Source organism: Arvicanthis niloticus, chromosome 7, assembly GCF_011762505.2.
Source record: "Arvicanthis niloticus isolate mArvNil1 chromosome 7, mArvNil1.pat.X, whole genome shotgun sequence".
Lineage (NCBI taxonomy): Eukaryota > Metazoa > Chordata > Mammalia > Rodentia > Muridae > Arvicanthis > Arvicanthis niloticus.
Genome location: NC_047664.1, coordinates 2,507,495 through 2,526,634, shown reverse-complemented (window position 1 = coordinate 2,526,634; position 19,140 = coordinate 2,507,495). Strand labels below are relative to the sequence as shown.

Below are 19,140 nucleotides of genomic sequence, written 5' to 3'. Positions count from 1 at the left end.
ACAGTTGACTAGCCCATAAGTATGAAAATTTCCTTCCTTTTCAGGAAGGAAGCATGTTTCAGCATCTTAGCCAGCCAAAATAGTGTATTGAATAGGAACATTTCAAAAACCTACCAAACAAGAGCCAACCCTACAAGCATGTCTGATTCATCCCCCAGTCAGAATAATGAACCCTGCTCTTCTCCCTCAGTGACCAACTATGCTGCATGAAAAGTGGGACAATTAAGGAAGACACCTTTTATGTTTGTTGGTTTTTATTTGAAACATTGTAACAAGAAATGTTTATCTTTGCTAGGTATATTGTTTGCAGAAAGAGCTAAAGATAAAGACTCATAATCTTGAGGAGACGAGTGAACAGAATGCCATTCTGCAGCATACTCTTCAGCAGCAGCAGCAGATGTTACAGCAAGAGACCATTAGAAATGGAGAGCTGGAAGATATTCAGAGTAAACTCGAAAAACAGGTATATATTATTGATTAACAATAGTTTGATTTTTATGAAATAAAATTTAAAAATCATTTGCAGATTTTTGATTAGTAAACATAATTTTCTTATGTAATCAGACCTAGATCTCTTACTACCATGGTCAGATTTCTCATGCTACAAAATTTAAACTTCTTGACTGAAGTTTTTTTCTTAAATCTAAAATTAATACCTATCTGAATTATTATATCTTCTGATGTCTCCTTTTTGAATAACACATGTGGTGTGGTATTCTTTCAAGAGTTGGAAAAACAATAAAAGAAGAATTATTTTCCCTAAAAAATATAACTGCTACTGGGCTATGCAAATAAGTTTGCTCTCTAGATTATAGTCAGTGGTACAGTGCCTGTCTAGTACACATAAGGCTAAGACCACATCCAAGATTTGTTTAAATAAAATAATGATGTTATAATTTCACTGAAAGAATCCTAGAAAATTTGATACTAGAGAATAATCTTTTTTCTTTAATTCATTATTAACTGTCTCAATCTCTTTTATATGTATTTCATTTTTTCTCTTTCAAAAGAAATAAAATATATAAAAATCATAAATTTTCTGATTTCATCTTAGTACATCATAAATTTTTAATCATATATATGACTAAATATATATTATATATATGTGTGTATATATATACACACACACACATACATATATGTATACTGAATTTGTCCTCAGCTACTCTCTCCCTTTTTTGACATGAGAAGAACAAAACTTTTCAAGTAGGGAATAATAAAAAGGGGAAATAGGGTGGAGAGATGTCTCAGTGGTTAAGAGCACTGGCTGCTCTTCCAGAGGACCAGGGTTCAATTCTCAGCAACCACGTGGCAGCTCACAGCTGTCCGTAACTCCAGTTCCAGATACACATGAAGGCAAAACACCAGTGCACTTAAATTATTAAAAAAACAATGAAAAGGGAAATTTTTACTGTTTTGTTCATTTCTTTTTCTTCCTCCTTGTTTATATACCATCCTTTTCCTTACTTGTGCTGAGGAATAAATTCAGGCCTCTCTTGTGCAGCAGGCCTGTACTCGGTCTCCCCTGGACTTGTTCAATTCTTAGAACTCCCTTTACTGTTACACATGTGCACTGCTGTAAGGAGATACAGGAATAACTTACTTAAAAGTTAGTTTTGCTCTTGTTGTTTCAAATCATCCTTGTTTATATTTTAATTTTATTATTTTTAATTTAATTTTTGAGATGGAGTCTTTTTATATTGCCGAGATTGGCCTTGAGCTCCCGGACTCAGGTGTTCTTCTACCCTCAGCCTTTCCAGTATTTGAACTGTAGTTTCATTCCACCACACCAAAGCTTATCTTGATTTTTAGAATGCATCTAAAACTAAATGATAGGGTAGACTCTATATAAAGTATTTTCTTTTCTGGATAGTGTTGGCTTGTAATAAATTTAAGCACTTAACTGAACAGGTATCAAAGCAAGAGCAAGAGCTTCAGAAACAAAGGGAAACTTCAACAGAAAAGTTGAGAAAAATGGAAGAGAAATACGAAACAGCCATACGTGATGGAGATTTGAAAAGGCAAAAAATTATTGAGCTAACTAGTACTGCCAGGTAAAATTTGAATATAGTAGTTTTATTGGCCTTCTCAATTTTGTGTTGGTAAGTTTGAGTTTCAGATTTGATAATATGCAGTAAGATATTTTTCTTCATAGCCTAAGTTCCTATAGCATTTTCTTCTATCTCCCTCATATCCTTCATTTTATCTTTTTTTTATTATACTATAATTTTTGCTTTCTTATCTTAAAATAAGGACTCTATTTAGCTTATTTTAAGGTTCCCACAACATTTAGTATAACTAGCACAGTTCTTATAGTTTACAGGCACTCAGTACCTGCTGTATTAAATTACAAATAACACTGAAAGTTATGGGCGAAGTTCTCTTCTCACTGTGGAAACTCTCAGGGGACCTGATATGGTGTTTTGTTGTTGTTGTTTTGTTTCATTTGGTTTTTCAAGAGAGGGCTTCTCTGTGTAGCCCTAGCTGTCCTATAACTCACTCTGAGAACCTCAACTCAGAGATCCCCTTGCCTTTGCCCAAGTGCTGGGATAAAAGGTGTGTACCATCACCAACCAGCCAGGGGACTTAATTGTATATGGGATAAGTAAAATAGTTCTCAGCCTTGACTAGACATTCAAAATTACCTCAGTAAGTTGACATAATTCTACCCCCATTTATACCAGAAGTAGTCAAATGTGAACTCACATGCAGGAGCTAAACATTATGTCCCAGATTTCCTTTCTCATTGACAGGGATTAAGTATTACGATAGGGCCTATGGGCGTAGAGTAGTACTTGCTTGACCAGATACATGCTTCTCACTTGTGCCAGTGACAGATTGTTCCTTTATGATTTCTTTCCTATTAACAGGTGCCACTAGTACACTAGCCACTAGTACAGCATTTCCACTAGTGACAATTGTGAAGCAATGAAGACTATCCACACTCTAGTGCTATCCTTGAAATACAAGAATACAAAATACAAGAAATACGAGAAATGCTAGATTTCCAATCCCAGGCCCATTGCTGTTTTCTCCTATCACAGCCAGCTTCTGAGAACTCCTGTTGTTCCTTCTGGAGTGGGAGCGCACACACATCCACTGTGTCCTCTGCCTTTTCTCTTCTCTCACTATAAGAAACCTCTGACATTACCCTGAGGACATTACTAGTTCTGTTGCAGGCTTCTAAACTAAAGAAACTTTGTCCCATGTTCTTATACCAGAGAGTCAAAGTTGTACTCTGAACTAGTGCCATCAGATATTGTCCACCTGACTCACTGCTCTCTCCAGTGTCAGCTGTTGGTCAGTATTCATTTAACTGATTCAGGTTATGACTTGAGTATTCTTTTCTAAAAGCTTTCTTCTCTGATTATTATATTTCCACCCTAGATCTCACTGTTTCTAATATTTACTATTATTTCTAATATATTACTATTCTGATACCTTTTTGCTTCCTTTCCTCTGTTTTTTTTTTTGAGACAGGGCCTTAGTATGTCGTTTGAGCTACTTACAAACTTACAAACTGTGTTCCTCCTCTCCCTGCTCCCCACCTGAACTGAGATTGTAGCTATTACTCTGCATTACTGACCTAAACATCAAGTCACTAAAAATCACTCTGTTAGCTTTCTTGTTGGCTTATGCTGATCAGTCTAAGAATTTCTAATCACTTTTAAATCTAAAACAGGCATCTTGATTATGTCTTAAATAAAAATCACTGATTCTGTATGATTAATATGGTCTTTATGATAGTTTATTTAGCCTCTTTGTTAATGTTTCAGATAATGGAACTATCATGTGCTTATCCTTATATGTTCTCAATCTCTACGAAATTTTATAAGTTATATGTAGTTAGGCTGAAAATTTAAAAAGTATAATAGGTGACTTAAAAATCTGTGTGGAGATTTTGCTAATATTTAACCTAATAGAATTTGCATACTTAAAAGTAAAAGACAAGTCTTTTGGTTTAAAGTTTCCAAATTACATGTTCTATTGTTTGGTGCTTTAATTAGGCAAGCGAAACTTGAGATGGATCAGTACAAAGAGGAGCTGTCTAAAATGGAAAAAGAAATAATTCATTTGAAACGAGATGGGGAAAATAAATCCATAAATCTTTCTCAGTTAGATATGATTTTAGATCAGACAAAAACAGAACTAGAAAAGAAAACAAATTCAGGTAAGCAACCAGTTAGTTGAATTAGCTTGAATACGTGTGTGTGTGTGTGTGTGTGTGTGTGTGTGTGTGTGTGTGTGTATGTGTGTTAGTTTGAGTAAGAATGGCCTCTCGAGGCCCATACATTTGGATGCTTAGTCATCAGGGAGTGGCACTACTTGTAAAAGATTGTGGGCTGTGGCCTTGTTGGTGTAGGTGTGGCCTTGTTGGGTGTGGCCTTGTTGGAGTGGGTGTGGCCTTGTTGGCATAGGTGTGGCCTTGTTGAGGAAGTAGGGGACTGGGGGTGGGCTTTAAAGTTTCAAAAGCCTGGGCCAGGCCCAGTTTGACTTTCTTCTCCTGCCATTTTTGGATCAGGATGTAGGTCTCAGTTGCTACTCCATTTTCTGCTTGCCTGCCATCATAGTCCCTAGCACAATGACAATGGACTAAACTTCTAAAATTGTAAGCAAGCCCCCAATTAAATGTTTTCTTTTTTTTTCTGAGAAAAATATTTCTTTTTAGTTATATGCATTGTTTTTTTGCCTGAATACATGTCTTGTGTGAGAGTGTCAAGTCCCCTGGAACTGGAGTTACAGACAGTTGTGAGCCACCATGTGGGTGCTAGCAATTGAACCTGGTCCTCTGAAAGAGCAGCCAGTATTCTCAACTGCTGAGCCATCTCTCTAGCCCAAATGTTTTCTTTCTTAAGAGTGGCCTAAGTCGAGGTGTTTCTTCATAGTAATGGAACACTAAGACATTATATTTAAGTGGAACAAAATGAACAGTTGTGTTGGGGCTACAAGGGACAGTGTTCAGTATTTTGCCTCTAGATAAGTAAAAGTAGATATCCGTATCTATAAAGTTCTATCCGATTGTTTGTTTGTTTGTTTTGAATAGAGTCTCATGAATCCAAGGCTGGCACCAGAACTACATATGTAGTGAAGAACAACAATGAACTTCTGATCCTCCTGCTTCCCCCCTCTCTAGTGCTAAGATTAATAATATACAGGTAAAACATATCCAGTTTATCAGTACTGGAGATTAAATCCAGGGCCTTGTGAATGCTGGGAAAGTACTCTTCAAACTGAGAGTTTCATAGATTCCAGCCCTCAGATTGAATATTCTTGTGTGTGCATTCATGTGCATGCATGCACATGTGTGTGTTTTATTTACATGTTTATGTGATTATGTGCATGTGGAGGACAGAGTTTGGAGTTGGGTATATTCCTGGACTGCTGTCCATCTTATGTTTTGAGACAGGAATTTTGACTGATTGGCAGGGCTAACTGAGCAGTGAGCTTCAGTAATCTGTCTGTCTACACCAGTACTAATAGGGTTAAAACACAGTCTTATGTGTGTGTGTTTGGTAACTCAACTCAGGTCCTTATGACTAACAGCTGGCACTTTAATAACTGAAGCATCTTTCCTGGCCCTTGACTATAATTAATTATACTTACTCCTAAAGTTCTTAATAGAAATGCTTTATATATATATTTAAATGATTTTGTCTTCTAAATAGTGAAGGAGTTAGAGAAGTTACAACACCACACAGAAACTGAACTGACAGAAACCATGCAGAAACGGGAAGCTCTGGAAAATGAATTACAGAACGCTCATGGAGAATTGAAAAGTACCTTAAGACAACTACAGGAATTGAGAGATGTACTACAAAAGGCTCAGTTATCATTAGAGGAAAAATACACTACAATAAAGGATCTCACTGCTGAACTGAGGTGAGTCAAATAAAAAGAAAAGATATCATAATTACACATATTTCGTTATTTTGAGTCATTGGATCATACCACAAAATATATTGTTGAACTCTAAATGGCCCAACTTGTCAACTGCTTTTGTTTTGCTCAGTTTTGTAAGTTTGTTTTGTTTTGTTTTGTTTTGCCTTTGTGACCATCCTGTGACCCATCTGACCAGTGAGAGAAGTTTCTGTGGCTGCTAATGCTTCTGCCCTCACTTTGTGATTAGTTTCACACTGTCCAAGTAGCTTTTTGAGAAAAAAGGAAAAATTAAAAAAAAAAAAAAGATTAGGCAAGCATACAGCAGTGACTAAAAGCCAAATATTATTAATAGTAACTCTGTATATTTTCCCTTAGGAGACAGGGTCTTACTTTGTAGACCAACCTGGCCTTGAACTCAGAGATTCCCCTATATCTGCTTACCAAGTGCTGTGATTAAACATATGTACCAGCATTCCCAGACCAATATACTGCATATATTAAGCTCTTATTTTAAGCTAGGATTATGCCAGGGATGTAACATATGGTCTCATTTCTTTTTTTTTTTTTTTTAAAGAATTTATTTATTTATTTTGTGTAAGTACACTGTAGCTGTCTTCAGACACCCATATGAGGGCATCAGATCTCATTATGGATGGTTGTGAGCCACCATGTGGTTGCTGGGATTTGAACTCATGACCTCTGGAAGAGCAGTCAGTGCTCTTAACCACTGAGCCAGCCATCTCACCAGCCCCATCTCATTTCTTTAAAACAAACTTACATGTATTTTATTTGTAACAAACTTACATGTATTTTTATGGTTAAGCAAGAGCTGCAGGATTACCCAGAAAATTAGAATTAATACCCAGGATTCAGTATAGAACCTCATGCTCTATGGCCTCACACTTAATAAATTTCATGTACTTTTAAATACTGTATCAAAAATAATTGTGAATCCATTTCTCTAGTTTTGACTTCTTTCTTAGCTCTAATTAATTAGTACCCAACTACTTACCGTTTGACTCCATGTGGATTTAAAAAACAATTATTCAATTATTACAGTTGGTCATTTGTGGTACACACCTTTAATCCTAGCACTCTGTAGGCAGAGGCAGGCAGATCTCTGAGTTTGAGGCCAGCCTGGTCTATAGAGTGAGTTCCAAGATAGCAAGAGCTATATAGAGAAACCCTGTCTCAAAAAACAAAACAACAACAACAAAAAACCTTCCAAAGCAAAACAAACACAACAAAACATACCAATGATTTCATTTTTTTATTTTAGTTTTTTAAAATATTTTTTAAAAAACTTATGGAAAATTTTTCTTTATACAATAGATCCGATCATGGTTTCCCCTTCCCCCAACTTCTTTGAGATCCATTCACCCCGTCCATACCCAATCCATTCCGTGCCCTTCCCTCTTCCTCTCTAATTAATTAGTTTCTAATTAATTTAGAAATCCAACTGGCAAAATAACAACAACAGTTCAACAAACAAACAAGCAAAACCCGTAAGAAACACATACACAGAAAACCCCACAAAACCACAACCAGAAACCATATACAAACAAAAGACCAGCAGGCCAAAAGCTAGTCAAACAAAGCATTATTTGACAAAAGTTGACAAAAATACCATTGAGTTCATTTTGTGTTAGCCATTTACTGCTGGTCATATCTAATGAATTGGGAGTCTGTGTCCACTGCCCCCTTCCTGCACTGAGATCCATTTATCTTGTAAGCCCTGTGTGTGGTACCATAGGCTCTGGGTGTTCATATGCTCATCAGTACTGTTGAATCTGTAGTCATCTATCACCTCTGGATTTTATAAATTTTTCCCTCTTTTTCTGCATAGCTCCCTGAGCTCTGAGGGAAAGGGGGCAGGGGGGGCCGTTGATAAAGACACCCTGTTTAGGACTGAGAATTCTCTATACATTTTCCAGTTGTAGGTTTCTTTGTTAGGTTTTTTTTTTTTTTTTTTTTTTTTTTTCGAGACAGGGTTTCTCTGTATAGCCTTGGCTGTCCTGGAACTCACTCTGTAGACCAGGCTGGCCTTGAACTCAGAAATCCGCCTGCCTCTGCCTCCCAAGTGCTGGGATTAAAGGTGTGCGCCACCACCGCCCGGCTCTTTGTTAGTTTTTATCTAATACAAGAGGAAAGTTCTCTGATAATGGATGAATGAGGCACTGATCTCTGGGTATTGCAGAATGTCATTAGGACACATTTTATTGATCTGTCCTTTAACAGTAGTAGTTGTTTTTGCCCTAGGTCTGCGGCCTATCTAGTCCTGTTTGGGTTCTTGGCCCCCCAACAGTGTCAGGCTTGGGTTCCATCTTGTAGAGTGGGCTTTAAATCCAATCAGAAAGGCATTGGTTACTCCTTCATTTGTGCCACCATTACACCAGCATTTCTTGCCAACAGGCCACTGTTTTAGATTCCAGGGTTTTTAGCTAGGTTGATGGTTACCTTTCTTTTAGTAGCATGCAGAACCTTCCAGTTTGATGAACACCAGTCAGTAGGGGTGCAAGAGGCTCTAGTTAGGCACCAGCTCAACTTCTCCATGTTCAATGATATATATATACATTTATATTTATGTATATGTGTGTGTGTGTTGTCTTCAGTAATAGGGCTTTCCCATAAGTTTTCGGAGAGGAACCAGTAGCCTTGGCAGTAGCCTGAGATGTTTGAGGCATTGTCTCCCTGTTTATGGTGACGCCATTTATATTTCTTGTGTGTGTGTGTGTGTGTGTGTGTGTGTGTGTGTGTGTGTGTGTATGGATGGTTCTACTAAAAACTAAATTACATTCTCTTTGAGCCCTGAAATGACTTTCAGTGTTAGTTGCCCCTCCATATATTCCTTCCCTTACCCCCCATCCATTTCCTCTTCCAAATCAATGGTCTCCCCTTCCCTCTATAACTATAGATTTTATTTCCCCTTTCTTGAGAGAGCCTTTCTTCCTCCTCACTAGTCCCTTAGAAGTTACCTAACTTTTGTGGCTGTATGGATTGGAGCACATCTGTTGAAGGCTTAAAAGCTAATATCTACATATAAGAGAAGACATAATTGTCTTTTGGGGTCCGTGTTACCTCACTCAGGATGTTTTTTGTGTGTGTGTGTAAATATACCACAGTTTCACTATCCATTCATCTTGGCTGTTCCCAGTTTCTTACTGTTTTGAATAAAGCGGCAGTGATCATGGATGAGCAAGCATTTTGGTAGTAAGATGTAGAGTCCTTTGGGTATATGTCCAAGAGTAATATAACTGGATCTTAGGCATAGATCTATTCTCAGCTTTCTGAGGAACCACCATACAGATTTGTCTAGTGGTTGTAAAAGTTGCACTTCCACAAATGATCAAGTGACCCCCTTCTCTCACATCCTCACCAGCATGAGCTGTTATTTGTTTTATTGGTCTTGGCCATCTGACTGGTGTCAGATGAAATCTCACAGTAGTTTCAATTTTCATTTTCCTGATGACTAAGGGTGTTGAGTAATTCTTCCCAGGTTTCTCAGCCATTTGTTTTTCATCCTTTGAAATCTCTCTTCATAGTTCCATGTTCCATTTTTAATTGGCTATTTGTTTTCTTGATGTCCAGTTTTTTAGTTTTTTATATATTTGTATATTAGTCCTCTATTGGAAGTATAGTAGGTAAAGATCTTTTCCTATTCTGTAGCATGGTGCTTTACCCCATTGATATATTCTTTGTCATACAGAAGCTTTTTAGTTTCATGGGGTCTCATTAATTAATTGTTGTTCTTAGTGTCTGTGCTATCCCTCTCCTGTTCAGAAAGTCTTTTCTTGTGCCAATGAATTTAAGCCTATCCCCTACTCTCTTTTGTCAGACTCAGGGTATCTGGCCTTATTCTAAGGTGTTTGGTCCATTTGGAGTTCAGTTTTGTTTGGGGTGATAAACATAGATCTCTTTGCATTCTTCTGTACACAGCTATTTAGTTTGACCAGCACTTTGTTGAAGATGCTTTATTTTTCCCAATATGCATTTCTGGCTTATTTATAAAAAAAAAAAAAATATCAGGTGTTCATAGGTGTGATCTGGGTGTCCAGAAGGGATAAGCAGGCTGCTACAGGGTGAGAATGGAGAGACTGTCACAGAGGACAGGAGGATAACAAGAGTCGCCTACCTAGGTATCAGTGGCTGACAAAAAGCAATGGAGTTGGGCAGGAAGGAAAGGCTGGGAAGGTCCACAGGGGAACAACTAAGCTGGATCTTACTAAATTTTTACTCATTTATTTTGTGTGCACATAGGTGGAGGTGTGACATGTGTCATGATGCACATGTTGAGATTAAATGACAAATTGTGAGCATTCTTTCCTTTCACCGTATTGGTCTCAGGGATTAAGTTCAGGTTGTCAGTCTTGGTATCAACTGTGTTAGCTGCTGAACCATCTTGCCAGCCTTTTAGAATGGATATTTTAAGAGGCATCTCAAAACACTCATTTATTTTCTTATCACTCTGCCCTGCCCATCTTCCTATATTGCTGCTCAAACCAGAAATCTGTAGACTTATCCTATTCTTTTTTTATTTACTTTATTATTATTAGCACATCTTGTCAACCTTATTTCTAAAATATATTATAAAATCCATTGACTTTGTATTACCACTATGCACAGACCATTATTGTTTCTTTCATAGTATATGGCTGGGTCTTCCTAATGGGCTCTTTATGGTCTTGTTTTCATTACTAATCCATTTCCCATAGATTATTGTTTTTGATTATAAACATAAATCAGATCATATTGATTTTTGATGGCTTCCCAGTAAAATCTTAATTTCTTTGGAAATGAAACATATAGATACAACTTCATTACTAAGTAGATTGGCCCTTAACAAAAAAGCCCAAAAAACCAGAAAATACCAAGTATTAGGGAGTTTGTAGAGAAATAAAATTTCCATTTATTGCTAGTAGAAAATCAAAATAATGATAGCTAATGTGGGAAATAATTTCAATTTCTTGATAACTTAAACATAAAAACTATCATTTAGTATAATAATTTTCCTAGACATATATCTAAAAGCATTGAGAATGGTTCGTTGAACAAGAATTATACACAAGTGTTTATAGCACCTCTCTTTACAGTAGCCAAAAATGTGGCAATTTGTCACCATTGATGAATAGGTAAAGAAAATATGGTGTATCCATGCAAGGAATATTGTTTAGGCAGAAAAGCAATAAAATAGTGATGATCCGTGCTACAAAGTAGACAGACCCTAAAAACATGCTAAGTCAGAGAAGCCAAGCCCATGTGGTATGGTATAATTCTGTTTATATGAACAGTTTCTTTTTTTTTTTTTTTTTTTTTTGGTTTTTCAAGACAGGGTTCCTCTGTGAAGCCCTGGCTGTCCTGGAACTCACTCTGTAGACCAGGGTGGCCTTGAACTCAGAAATCTACCTTCCTCTGCCTCCCAAGTGCTGGGATTAAAGGCCTGTGCCACCACTGCCCGGCTGAACAGTTTCTAGAACTGATAAGTCTAATAATAGCAAAGATTGGTGTTTGCCAGGAACTAAGGGAAGGGTTAACCAAAAGATACTCCCTGAAGGATATAGGACTTACCTTTGCTGAAATACAAAACAGTACTGGGAAAAGATAATGGGAATTAACACTGTGACAGAGTTAATTCAGTTAGTTATGTCCCTTAAAACGTCCAAAAGGACAACGGTTTATGTGTTTTACCACAGACCACAGTTTTTAAAATCTCCAAGTCTTTATAATACCAACCCTGTCTGATCAGGTTTCTATTTTCCTGGCCTCATTTCATACTGTTCTTGCTCTGTTACATTTTGAGGGGTGTGTGTGTGTGTATGGGTGTGTGTGCACGCATATTAGCCTATATGTGGGAGCACATGGTCTGTGTGGTCAGAGAGTGATATTGGTGTCTTCCTCAGTTTCTCGGTACCTTATTATATGTTTAGATAAAAGCTCTGAAGCCCTAACCCTGAGTAAACTAGCCAAATTATTTCAGGGAACCCATCTCTGTAAGAGTTAACTTTTGTTTGTTTCTTTACACATCATTCCTTTGATTTAAATACTTTCAATCTGAATTAACTACACACATTCTTTTGCTTTTAATTATGGGAAACTAGCAATAATTTATCTTTAAGAAGTTATAGTATTCATGTTATCTACTTTGATCTTTTTCTTTTGTCAAATTTTAGAGAATGTAAGATGGAAATTGAAGACAAAAAACAAGAACTTAGTGAAATGAATCAGGCACTTAAGGAGAGAAATTGGGAGCTGAAGCAAAGAGCAGCTCAGGTGATTCTTCCCTAATTATATTTGTACAGATTTTCTACCATGGGATAGTCATTAAGGGTTTTAAAAATAGCCAGTTTTTTTCTGATGTAAATATTTAAGGTTAGATATGCAACTGATTTTTTTTTTTTAGACAAATTGCTGTTTGGCCATGAGTTTATCATTCTTTTGCCTCAGAGTTCCAAATGCTGGGAATATAGATACTGGCTGAAAGGCTTGTCTGTCTTCCTGGGAACTGGATAGGGAGGTCAGTTCTTTATGATTAAACTACAACTCAGCCCAACCAGTAAATACCTTTTTAAGAGTAAAGGTTTGCTTGTAGCCCTGTTTATTTTTTGTTGTATATTAAAAGAAGATGGGATTGAACACATTACTATGAACTAAATGTTGGGAGAATGAGGCATTATTTAGCAGTTTTTATTCCAATATAAATTGACACCTGAATCCTTTTATTTTATTTTACATGTTAAGCTTCAATAACATATACTATGTATATGTTCAAGGCCCTACTTTAAAAAAAAAAAAACAAAAAACAAACTTCATTTGGAATTAGCTTATCACTTACTGATTTCTGTAGTAAATGTATATTCTACCCATACAACTGTTTATATTACAATAAAATTGAGGAACCAGCTTGATACTACTTTTATATTTAGGTTACACATTTGGATATGACCATTCGTGAACACAGAGGAGAAATGGAGCAAAAAATAATCAAATTAGAGGGTACCCTGGAAAAATCAGATTTAGAACTTAAAGAAAGCAACAAACAGGTAATTATTTTAGAATTTTATATTTTAATATTGTTTAAAAAGTAACACTGTAAGGCCCCCACAAAGGGAGGACCTCACCCAAGCCTCAGGAATTCACAGCCACTTGATGCAATCAGCAAGAGGTATATTTCGATCAACATGTTGAGGTCAAGACCCATGACCCACACAGGGGCAGTGGGGTCTGACCCCGGGGCTTTGGAGACAGAGAGAATTTAAAGCCAAAAACCACAACTTGGGTGAAAATCACAACCCAGGTGGAGTAAAAGGAGGGTTATTGGAGAGCACCTGTGGAAAGTCCCAGTCCATTATTCAGTTTGTGACAGGGTCCAAGGAACAGTCATGGGGAACATTTTGTATAGGCTATTCTCTAAGAGACTATTCGTAATCAACCATCTATCTTGTGGTCAGCCAAGTTCCTGAAACACATTGCTCTCAACGACCAAGCTGACCTGCACTCTTGGTTCTGCTCAACCTGCTAGGAGTTTCTGAAAATTTTTAACGCTTTCATTTCTCCACTTCTTCTGATGTAAGAGTTTTAATCATAAAACTTGGCGTACCATCAAAATCTGAACAGCACTTTTTTTTTTCTAACAAAGGTAACTAATCTATTTAGAGATGTCTTCAACTTTCACCTCGGTGGGGGTGGTCAGGAACACCAGGTATGGTCCTTTCTAGTGAGGCTCAAGGTTCTCAACCTGGTGTTGGCAGATGAGAACAGCATCTTCAACCTGGAACTAACGAGACACACTCAGGTCTTCAGTCTCATAAGCTTCTTTTAACTGCTCCTAGACCTCATGTCAGATCACCTCAAGTGTTTTCATTTGGGCGAACAGGGATTTAGAAAGAACAACATCAGAATCATATATTTTGCCTGTCTCAGTAAGTGTTGGAGACACCCCCCACCCCCATAAAATTTTATAATGTGTTAGCTTAAATCATAACCCAGAATAAGGCAAAAGGAAGGAGGGCTGTCTAGTCATCCCCAGCCGGTCTCTAAGGCTAATTTTATCTTTTTTTACCTGTCTTGAACTCTGGGGTCTGTAAGCACAATGTAATTTTTAATTAATCTCCAGCTAGGTGGCCAGTTCCTGACTTACCCGGGCAACAAGGGCAGGTCTATTGTCAGACCCAATTATCTTGGGTATTTCAAACCTGGGGAAGTTCTCTTTTAAGATCTTCTTAGCTACCACGTTGGCAGTCTCAGTCTTTGTAGGAAAGGCTTTTACCCAGCCTGAAAAAGTATCTATAAAAACTAACAAGTATTTGTTATCACATTTAGCAGGTTTGATTTCCATGAAGTCCACTTCTCAGTAGGCCCCAGGTCTGTCTCTTTGAAGTCTTCTTCTTGGGGGCCATCTTGAATACCCAGCGTTAGTCAGGGCACAGGGCTTACCGTTTTTTATTACTGTTTCAGCTACATCAGATAAGTTCACCACATAAAATTGAGAGGACTTTATCAAGTTCTTCAGGTTTTTACCTCTTAGGTGAGCTAAACGATGTAAATTTGTCACATTTATTTGTCCTTTTCTCTGTGGAAGGACTATTTTTAACATGGACATTAAGATATTTTCTAGGACTTTCAACAGTCAGGATCATAGCTCTTTGAGCAGCCTTTTTAGCAGTCAAATCTGCCATCTGAATTTTTTCAGCAACAGTATCCTGGGTTTTCTGATGTCCAGGACAATGACTTTTCCTGCAGAAGTCTGCAGTCCCTTCTGTCTGTAAATTGTCCCACAAATATGGGCAGTGGCAAAAGCATACCTGCTATCAGTGCTCTTTCTGGCAAGCTGCTGGCCCAAATCACTTGTTTTCTATCTACCACTGCTGCTCCCGCCATGCACTTATCTTCAGTCACAAAGCTGCTCCGGTCTGTATACCAGTTCAGACTTCCTGGCCAAGGTTGGTCTTTTGCCAGAATGTCAGTATAGTGCGGGACAGGGGAGGAATCATCAGTCTCAGGCAGTAAGCTGGAAGGGTTCAGGATGGCCGGGGTCGGGGCAAAGATCACCCTTTCATGTGGGCATTAGTCATCTATCTGTCAAGAGGCTGCCGGATAATGTTCTCAAGGGAGTGGGGTGTCACAACAGTTATCTGCTGTCCCAGAGTCAATTTAAGTTAGGCCACGGCAGCGATGGCTTTCAGACAAGTCTTAGTTCTTTGTAGGCCTTTAAGTGTGGTGGATGTAGTCAAATGTAGTGCCTGGCTTTAGTTTTAAGGCCAATATCATAGAGGTGGGGGTTCTCTCAAGACACCCCTGGTCCTGTCTGAGTAAACTTTAACTTTGTCTCTCCCAACAAAGGCATAAGGTACTCAGGAATAACTGGATGAGACACTTGTCCTTTCCCCAGATCAATAGTTTGTGAAGTAGTCCAAGAATATTGTTTTTGCCCAGTTGCCTCTATGACTATGGTCTTTTTGGTTTTTGGTTTTAAAAAAATTTTTCTCAATGATTGTTTCAGAACTGAGTATTCTGTTCTAGTATCCACCAGAAAGTCTACAGGGGTCCCCGTCACTCTCAGGGTCCCCTCTAGTCATCTTCTTTGAGAGCCAGGACCTTAGAGGTCCTGCCTTTCTTCTTTGGGCAGTCTCGAGCCCAGTGTCTTTTTTCTTTACAGTAGGCACGCTTATCTTTTTCTAATAGATGTCTTTGCATCTCTCTGTTCTCATTTGGTCTTGGTCTTCTGTTGCCCAGGTTCCCTGTCTGTCTAGGCCCTGCCCTTTCTCTCTGTCTATCTCTTACAACTGCGGCTAGTATTCTAGTCTTCAGTCTCTTTTGTGATATACTTTTTCTGTCTCTTTAACTAAATCCTGCAGGGTATAATCTTGTAATCTCTCTATACGCTGTAACTTTTTACCTGTCACCAGAGCCCAGCAGGGTAAACTGTCAGCCTCTCCCTACCTGTAGCCATGTCCTAGTCTGGTCGGTTAAAGGGGGCTTCTAGCAGGATCTTTTCTCATTCTGTGGTAAAGAGAACCTGTAAAAGTTGCTGGCAATCATCTCAGGTGGGCTGGTGGAAAAACATTAAAGATTCTTCCAGTCCCTATGTGAGTGGGTACTTTGCTTGCAAGTATGTTTGTGCATTGAAAGGGCTAAAAATTTTCAAAAACTCCTAACAGACAGAGCAGAACCAAGAGTGCAGGTCAGCTTGGTCATTGAGAGCTCTGTGTTTCAGGAACTTGGCTGACCACAAGATAGATGGTTGATTACGAATAGTCTCTTAGAGAATAGCCTATACAAAATGTTCCCCATGACTGTTCCTTGGACCCTGTCACAAACTGAATAATGGGCTGGGACTTTCCACCGGTGCTCTCTAATAACCCTTCTTCACTCCCTCTGGGTTGTGGTTCCCAGCCCCCCACCCTGAGTTGTGGTTTTTGGCTTTAAATTCTCTCTGTCTCCAAAGCCCCGGGGTCAGACCCCACTGCCCCTGTGTGGGTCATGGGTCTTGACCTCAACATGTTGATCAAAATATACCTCTTGCTGATTGCATTACTGGGTGGCCGTGAATTCCTGAGGCTTGGGTGAGGTTCTCCCTTCGTGGGGGCCTTACAGCATCATGTATCCTCAAGAGGCCGGAAAAGGGCACCAAATCTCCTACAACTGGAGGTATCTATGTTTGTGAGGTGCCACATGGGTGCTGGGAACTGAACCCAGGTCCCTGGCAAAAGCAGTAGGTACTTTAACCACTTAGCCATCTCTCTAGCTCCAGAAAAATAAATATTTTTCTATTTTAATTTTAGCTTTTTGTTGTTGTGATTGTTATTTTTGTGACAGGGTCTTGCTATATAGTGTCACCTGGCTTTGAACTTCTTACCCTTCTGCCTCAATCTCTAAAATGCTAGGATTACAGCTATTTTCTGTCAACTTTTAGATATTTTAGGGTCTGGAGAGATGGCTCATTGGTTAAGATATTTTAGACATAAGTGTTTAAAATTTAATTTAGAACACAACTATGAGTATATTATATTTTCTTAGTTGTGTTGATGATGGTCATCTGTTTGAAATTCAGATAGAAAGTTTAAATGAAAAGTTGCAAAACGCCAAAGAACAGCTTCGAGAAAAGGAGTTTATAATGCTCCAGAATGAACAAGAGATATCTCAACTGAAAAAGGAAGTTGAGAGAACACAACAAAGGATGAAAGAAATGGAAAGTGTAAGTAAAGTATTTCCCACATAAGGAAAAGGTAATGCAATGAATATGCTTTAAACATTTTGCTTTTAAAATACAGAAGCTGTGCTCATAAGTTTTTTAAAACTAATTTTTGTGTCAGATGCTATTAGTTTTTTGACCTTTAAAAATTTCTGATTATTCTGGCTTTGATATGGGCAAGGACGTAATAAATCCACAGTGTGTGCTTTTGTATCAGTTGAATACTTGTCAATGTAAATATGATGTGCAGCAGAATTGGAGGCACAGAACTAACAAGTGAAAGGAACTTGAGGAACTTTACCCAGACGCTGAAATATAGTAACAGTATTATTTCAACTAAGTGCATGGTGTTGCCAGAGGAACTAGTGACTTGATGACTTTATATTAGTTTCATGTATATTGATTGTTGAATCTATTTCAATACCCTGGTCTTTTTAAAAATGTGAATTTGTTTTGGTGAGCTCTAATGGACATAACTTTTTCATTGTCAAAAACTCAATTTTTGTAATTTCATAGTAATTATTGGGTTTAATTGATTATGTCTCTCCCTATAGAATTTAGAGTGGACACTTTGTCTCCTTTTTTATTCCCATTTTTTGAACAACCAGAGCTGTCTATTATTGTATAGTAAGCATAAGTTAGCATTTATTAAGTTAATTTATTTTTTAATTAATTTATATGTTTTTTACACTCCAGATTTTATTCCCCTCCGGGTCCACCCTCCAACTGTTCCACATCCCATACCTCTTCCCCATCCCCTTGTCTCCACTAGGGTATCCCCACCACCTACCCCCATTCCCATCAGACCTCTAAACTCCCTGGGGCCTCCAGTCTCTTGAGGGTTAGTTGCATCTTCTCCGACTGAACCCAGACCTGGCAGTCCTCTGCTGTGTATGTGTTGGGGGCCTCATATCAGCTGGTGTATGATGCCTGGTGATCCAGTATCTAAGAGATTCAGGGTCCAGGTTAATTGAGACTGCTGGTCCTCCTTTAGGGTTGCCCTTCTCAGCGTCTTTCAGCTTTTCCCTAGTTCAACTACAGGGTCCAGCAGCTTCTGTCCCATTGGTTGGGTGCAAATATCTGCATCTTACTCTTTCAGCTGCTTGTTGGGTTTTGGAGGGCAGTCATGATAGCTCCTTTATGTGAGTGTTCCATAGCCTCAGGAATAGCGCCAGGCCGTGGGGCCTCCCCTTGAGCTGGATCCCACTTTGGGCCTGTCACTGGACCTTCTTTTTCTCAGGCTTTTCTCCATCCCTGCAGTTTTTTCAGACAGGAACGATTATGAATCAGAGTTTTGACTGTGGGATGACAACCCCACATCCTTACTTGATGTATTAACCCCATCCCTTACTCGAGGTGGGCTCTACAAGTTCCTTCTCCCCACTGTAGGGCATTTCATTTAATGTCCCTACCTTTAAGTCCCGAGAGTCTCTTACCTCCCAGGTCTCTGGTACATTCTGGAGGGTCCTCCCAACCTCCTAACTCCTGAGGTTGCCTGTTTCCATTCTTTCTGCTGGTCCTCAGGGCTTCAGTCCTTTTCCCTCACCCAGTACCAGATTATGCCCCCCCCCCACCGCCACCTCCCACATCCCAGGTCCCTCCCAGGTCCCTCCCTCCCTCCCCCTTGTGGTTGCTTTCTTCTCCCTCCCAAGTGGGACTGAGGTTTCCTCACTTGGGCCCTTTAGCAGCTTGTTGACCTTTTTGAATTCTGTTGACTATATCTTGGGTATTCTGTACTTTTTTTTTTTTTTTTTTTTTTTTTTTGGCTATTATCTATCCACTTATTAGTGAGTACATACCATGCATGTCCCTTTGGGTCTGTGTTACCTCACTCAGGATGATATTTTCTAGTTCCATCCATTTGCCTGCAAAACTCAGGATGTCCTCATTCTTAATAGCTGAGTAGTAATCCATTGTGTAAATGAACCACATTTTCTGTATCCATGTTGTGGGACATCTGGGTTGTTTCCAGCTTCTGGCTGACACAAATAAGGCCACTATGAACATAGTGGAACATGTGCCCTTGTGGCATTGTGGGGCATCTTTTGGGTATATGCCCAAGAGTGGTATAG

At 38.7% G+C, this 19,140-nt stretch overlaps 1 protein-coding gene across 5 annotated transcripts in view; it reads left to right on the top strand.

The window, feature by feature from the left end:
• Positions 1-19,140, top strand: part of Ccdc18 (coiled-coil domain containing 18) — a 96,412-nt gene that overhangs the window by 56,322 nt on the left and 20,950 nt on the right. For all 5 annotated transcript variants that reach the window (XM_034509275.2, XM_076937774.1, XM_076937775.1 and 2 more), the window contains 7 exons: positions 296-463; positions 1,912-2,054; positions 4,008-4,171; positions 5,667-5,880; positions 12,048-12,147; positions 12,801-12,917; positions 16,928-17,071. In XM_034509275.2, coding sequence (XP_034365166.1) covers positions 296-463; positions 1,912-2,054; positions 4,008-4,171; positions 5,667-5,880; positions 12,048-12,147; positions 12,801-12,917; positions 16,928-17,071 — 1,050 coding nt within the window. The remainder of the gene's footprint in view (positions 1-295; positions 464-1,911; positions 2,055-4,007; positions 4,172-5,666; positions 5,881-12,047; positions 12,148-12,800; positions 12,918-16,927; positions 17,072-19,140) is intronic.